At 54.8% G+C, this 6,202-nt stretch overlaps 1 protein-coding gene across 1 annotated transcript in view; it reads left to right on the forward strand.

Annotated features, from left to right (window-relative positions):
* The first annotated feature begins 2,649 nt into the window (after positions 1–2,649).
* RAB11FIP1 (RAB11 family interacting protein 1 (class I)) overlaps positions 2,650–6,202 on the forward strand; it is a 6,900-nt gene continuing 3,347 nt past the window's right edge. Inside the window, exons 1-3 of the mRNA XM_010137202.1 lie at positions 2,650–2,654; positions 2,799–3,241; positions 3,504–4,296. Coding sequence (XP_010135504.1) covers positions 2,650–2,654; positions 2,799–3,241; positions 3,504–4,296 — 1,241 coding nt within the window. The remainder of the gene's footprint in view (positions 2,655–2,798; positions 3,242–3,503; positions 4,297–6,202) is intronic.

Raw genomic sequence — 6,202 nt, forward strand, 5'->3', positions numbered from 1 at the left:
CGGGGCTTGTGCCCGACAAGGGCTGGGGGGGAGTGATGGGGGGTCCTCTGTGCCCCATAGGGGCCAGGGAGAGGGTCCTCTGTGCCCCATAGGGCCAGGGAGAGGGTCCTCTGTGCCCCACAGAGACCAGGGAGAGGGATGGAGGGGGCGTCCTGCACCCCACAGGGTCCAGGGAGGTGGATGGGGCGGGCTAGAGTTGCAGTGGGGGACCGCAGCCCCCCATGGACACCTCTGTGCCCCACGGGGGTGTGGGGGACTGGCAAGGGAACGTTTGTGTCCCGCAGGGACCCCTCAGGCCCCGTGAGGGTCATGCGGTGTCCCCTTGGGGCAGGGTCCCTCCTGATGTGGGTCAACCCCCCCATAGCTCCGGGGTGGCTGCGGCTGCCCCAGGGACACACGGACGGTGTCTTTTCAGCCGGTCCTGCCTCGTGCTGGGCTTTGAGTTTTAAACGTTTATGTGCGAGTGCTGGGAACAGCCAGACCACTCCAAGACCGCGTACGTGTGTGAGATGCCGTCGCCTTTGGACAGAGAGGCAAGGCAGGCGAGAGCTGGAGTTTGGATATTCTTCTTAATAAATGCTTAGCAGAGCCCAAGCGTGTGTTACGGGTGGATAATTCAGCGGTGCAGGGGTTGGCTTCACCTTGTCAGCAGGACTCCAAGCGGAAGACTTCTCCTCTAATACCCAGTGCCAGCTCTGTGTCATACTCGCTCCTTTGAACATAAACACTGGGATGGAGCGCTGAAATCCCCGGGGTGGTTACTGGGAGGGTTTCACTGGGAGTCAGCAGCCTTGTAATGTGGCTTGAGGTGGCGGGTGAGTCACCTTCCTCTTCTCGCTCACCTGAGCAGACCCAGGTATTGACACGGCTTCGCCAAAGCTGAGAGCTGAGTCCTGGCCCTTGACAAAGCCGTGGCTGCCTGTGAAGCCTTAATTAACGACGGGGCTGTCATTAAGGTGTTGTTGGCAGTGATGTGTTTGTGCTATGGAGTGTGGCGTGCCTTCAGCCAGCAGAGCTGGGGAAACAGCCCTCGCCACGGGTCTCCCGCACTGGTTTCTTGGTATCTGGGCCAAAGGAAAATAGAGGAGAAAACCCCCCAACTTGGGTGTTCCTGGGAAAACTTCTGATATTTCCAGTTGTCAGTGTTGCCCCTGCCCAGCCCTCGATTTTCGGTTTGAAGCCTGTTTCAGCTGCTGTGGTGACACGTGTAGAGGGCTGGTTTTACCTGGAAAATAACCACCTGTGATTGACAGGGGCACACTAATAGCGTCAGTGAAACCAGTCGGATTTTGTGGGTTTGGGGGAGGTTGTTGGTGCATTTTTTTCTTTCAGCTGCTCTGGGGTGGGCGCAGCGCGTGCGGCTCGACGCGGTGCCGTGTGTCAGCACTGGGCTGCCTTTTGCTGAGCACATAGTTTGTGTTTTGGATGCGGTTCGGGCAGGGCCTGCGCTTTCCCCGGGGCAGAGCGCCCAGGACGCTCCTAGAAACCACGCGGCTTAGAACAAAAGTGCCCACTGCTGGCTTGTGTGTGAAAGGCGAAGGATCCCGCTGCCCGCGCTGCTGTGGGTGCGCAGCCATGGGGACCTGACAAAACTCAGCGTCTGGTATGAAAACCCTTCCCTGGTGCTGCTGTCCTGTACCGTCAGGTGTGAACGTCTCCCCGGAGCACGGTGCTTGTGTGTTTGTTTCCCTCTAAAGCGTTTCTCTGTGTTTCTGAATTCATCTCCCTCACTTAACGCTCGTTAGTTTTGATTTTCTCTGAAGCAAATTGTCTTTTCCTGTTCTCTTTCGCTGCTTCCAGCGCGCCGTCTAAGGACAGACATGCAGATTCCGTGGAGAGGCAGGTTTGTGTGCTCTGTTTGCTCCCTTCATTTCCCGTAGCGGCTGGTGAGGAGGAGGAAGCCAGCGTTCTCCAGGCCTTTCCCATCGGGTCTGCGGAGTCGGGAGCTCTGCCCCTCCGGCAGTGGACAAAGACCGTTGATGCCGATCGTTTTCACTGCTTGCCCCGGTGTGGTTTGGGTGTTACTGAGTGGTAACTGAGACTGCGTGGCAGCGGCGCCGAGGGGGTGGGTTTGAGGTGTGGGACACCCTGAGCACTCGCTGAATGTGCTCGACGCTGTGGAGCTGCGTTTCAGGGAGGGTGAGGCTCTGTGAGGAGTGTCCTTCCCGGTGCACGCTGGAGGTCCCCAGAGGTCTGTGAGGAGCAGCCAGGCTCTGGCTGCGTTGATTAGGGGTTCCCGAGCTCCAGAGCCCTGAGATAGCGACTGGAATGAACGGAATGAGGGCGGGGGCTGTGGGCAGCTCCGGTACCAGTGTCAGCTCTGAGCTGCTTCTTTCCAACCCACTTCAAAGTCCTCTGTGACTTTCGAAGCAGGTAAAAGCACAGAGGAGAGTGGCTGAGCTGAAACACAGGAATTCCATGTGGTGGTGCATTTTTTCTTCTTTTTTTTAACCCTTCCCAGTCTGGGTTTTAAAACAATTTTACTGATAACTCTGTTGACAGTAGGAAATGTTTTCCTTGGCACGTGGGGCCATATGACTATGACGTAGGTGTAAGATTAAAGGCTTTGCTTTTTTTTTTTACCGTGTAGGCTTTTTTGGTTTCTAAAACATAAGCACCCTCTGTTGTTCTACGTGGGGCCATATGACTATGACGTAGGTGTAAGATTAAAGGCTTTGCTTTTTTTTTTTTACCGTGTAGGCTTTTTTGGTTTCTAAAACATAAGCACCCTCTGTTGTTCTAAGTTATGCATGCCTCCCGAGGACTGCTTTGTTCGAGAAATGTCCGTGTTTCTGCAGGTGGTACAAGCTTCGCTCGAAACCAGGGAAGAAGGAAAAGGAGAGAGGGGAGATCGAAGTGGACATCCAGTTCATGAGGAGCAACATGACAGCCAGTATGTTCGACCTGTCCATGAAAGACAAGTCTCGCTCCCCCTTTGGCAAGCTCAAAGACAAGCTCAAAGGGAAGCGGAGCAGCGGCCTTTCCGACACAGCGTCGGCGATCATTCCCAGCACGGCTCACTCCTCCGCTGACAGCGAAGATGAGACCATCGAGAAGGAGAAGAAGAAATCCAAGTTCAAAGCCCTGTTCTCCAAACCTGGCCTGCAGAAGAGCTCCCTCTCCCAGTCCATGTCGGTCCTGCCGACGCAGCAGCCCGTCACCGAGAGGGTTCGGCTCCGGCCCAGCGATTTCCGGTCGCCGTGGGACGACGAGGAGTCTGAGACCTCTCCCACCTCAGAGAGTGAGTATTGGCCCTCGCCGCGCTGATAAAGCGCAGAGCCTTTCTCCGAGGGTTTGCTGGTGCTTTTCACGTGTGCGGTCTGCTCTGCGAGGGCTGGCAGCAGTGGGCGACCCTGGAGGTTGGACGGGGCTGGAACGGCCACGCTCGCGGTGTTTCTGTTGCTGCAGTCTGTTAATGACCATGAGGCACTGAGGGTGTCAGTAGGGAGTTTCGGGAGAAAGGATGTTCTTGTGTCTTGAATTTCTCTGTTTATTTTTTCCAGAAGCCTTTGGAAATGCCCTGGAAGAGAAGTCCTCTCCTTCCCCCATATTTAAATCTCGTAAAACAGCAGCTTTGGACAGCAGGCAACTCAGCCAGGTAACCACTAACCACACCAAGAAAGAAGGGCTCTCTTTATTCAGTGGCCTTAAATCCAAAACTGACCCTGTTTCCAAGTCTAGTTTGTGTATCAATGGCAGCCACGTTTATATGGAAGAGAGCATGACGAAGGACAGCACTCCAGCCTCTTCCCCCTCTCCACGCAACTTCAGGAAGAAGCAGCTCTTTGCTTCAGAAGAGAACCTGTCCTCTAGATCTACTAAAGCGCCTGAAGAGCCGGGAAGGACGTCTCCTAGTCACGTTTTCTCTGGCTCTGCATCCCTGGAGACCTTTAAATCCATGACTTTGCCGTCGTACAGGTTGCTTAGTGAAGAGCACCTGGAAACCAGCGTTCCGCCCAGCATTGAAGTTATTAAAGAAACCAAAAAAACGGACCACAAAAAGTCTGCTTTGCTCTCTCTGGTCGCTGGGAAGAAGGAAGCAGTGAAGACCGGTGATGCCGAGAATATTCCTGACAGGACCCTGCAGGACAAGGAAAACAAAGTTCTGCAAGAGAAGAGTGAACAAGAGACCAAATGTCCTGAAATTCCAGCTGATTTCAGCAGAGGGAATCCTCCGGAGGACAGTCACTGCGCGGAAGACATCTGTGTGAATAAGCAGCCGCTCAATCCTTTCGAGGAGGAGCAGAAACCTGAAAGAGCTGCTGCTCCAGCCAAGACCAAAGTGGTGAAGCCCAGGTCAGTCATGTTGATGTCACTAGCGACGTGCCACGGCAGTGGCAGGCGTTGCGCAGCAGGCTGCGTCCTGCTGCCGAGCAGTGCTTCCCAGCTGGGATCCTGCATGGGGTTATGCTGCCGTTGGGTGCTTTGGTAATACGTAATAACTCTGAGATCTTCCTTGGTGTGAAGAAGAGGGTGGCAGAGGGGGCTTCCTTACTGGTGATGCCGGAATAATGGCCCTCTGAGTGCCAGTGCTGTAGGAGTGGTTTGTCTCGCTGGATCTCTTGCAAAAACTAACTTTGGAGCTGAGCGACGAGAACGTCTCCAGGGTCTGAAGTAGCGGTTCTAACATCGCGTCTCTCTTCGGTACTGGGCTGTGGTCCTCAACGGTGTTGATCTTGGAGCCCTTCTGCTTCTGGGATTGGTCACAGCAGCACGATGGGCAGCTGTGGGAGTTTGGACACAGGCTTTTTTGGAAATTCTGCTCCTTCATCCTCTATATATATATAAAAGTGAGTGGTTTTATATATATATGGGTGTGCCCTACTAATAAGGCTACGACTTGTGTCTCTCCATCTCCTTATTTTCAGCACTTCTCCTGTAAACATCCTGCGTATGAGTTGTCTCACGTACTAATAAAGTCGCTTGGGGTGCAGAAGGTGAAGTAGTGCCGAAGCGCAGCCGCGCAGTAACCTCTGCAGGCTCCGCGGCAGGAGCGTCTGGCACAGGGGGCTTTGTAAAGGTGTGCTGAAGTCTGTCAGGAAGGCTCGGAGGTCTCTTGCAAGTATAATTCATCTCCAGCGTCAGGAGGTGATGGAGTCTGCTGCTAAAGCTTGTCTGTTCCTGCCTCGGGTTGCAGCCGCAAGTGACATGCGAGTTTTTTGTCCCTTTTTGCAGACTGGGCGTGTCTTCAGAGGAGGAAACCAAAGCCACCCTTCCTACTCTTGCACCTGACTCCCTTCCTGCTTTTCTCTCCGTGCACCGTATCAGTAGTGACAAGAACCCTTTTGTTTCTAAAACGGGGCAGAAAGTCCAAGGTCCAGACTCTGAAAACGCAGCTGCTTCTCCTGGGTCTCTTCCTCCCTTTGCTGCAGAGCTTTTGAGCACCAAGAACCCCTTCACCCCTGAGCGGGACAGGGCACCTGCTGCCCTGGACCCCGAAGGCATTCCCCATTTCCCCTCATCCCACTGTCTTGCAGCTTCTCTTCCCAAAGCACCTTTTCCCGGGCAGGTCTCTGGTAATAATCCCTTTGCTTCCAAGTTGGGGCAGAGCTCGTGCACCCGAGGTCCTGAAAGCTCTGATACGTGGGCTTCCAGGGGTCTCTCTCACCCACCCCCACCTTCTTTCCCCTCTGATTGTCATTTTAATGGCAATAATCCCTTCTTGCCCAAGCCAGGGTGGGAAGCAGATGCAGCAGGATTCAAAGCTGTCACGAGTTCTTCCCCTTTCTGCCTCCCCTGTGATGGAGACTGTTCCTCTGCAGAATGTGCCGAGCTGAAACACTCTGCTCGGGATCCTGCAGGGAGCCCTTCGGGTGTGGCTTTACCCAGTGGTGTCAAAGCTGTGTCACAGCCCCTCGGCCCCCCGTCGGGCAGCCCTGGTCCGGCTCCAAAGCAGCAGTGCGAGTCTGCCCAGCGTCGGGTCGAGACTTCTTCGAAAAGAAGCCAGCCAGGCAACAGGCCGTCGGTGTCCATCCGTCTTGGAGGGTCAGAGGGGATTACATCAGGTGACGAGGGTTTGGGTGGGCGGGAGTGTGAAAAGCAGCACCCGGATTTCAGCGCAGTGTTACTGACGGGTTCAGATGCAGCAGGAGAGCGAGCGGGGCTTGCTCAGGATCTGGACACAGGGACCTCCCCAATGTCAGAACACTGTAGTGACAGCGCAGGTCCCCTCCGGGACTGCCTCTTGCCAGGGGTCCGGGGT

This window comes from Buceros rhinoceros, unplaced genomic scaffold (assembly GCF_000710305.1).
Source record: "Buceros rhinoceros silvestris isolate BGI_N320 unplaced genomic scaffold, ASM71030v1 scaffold16205, whole genome shotgun sequence".
In the NCBI taxonomy this organism is placed as follows: Eukaryota; Metazoa; Chordata; class Aves; order Bucerotiformes; family Bucerotidae; genus Buceros; species Buceros rhinoceros.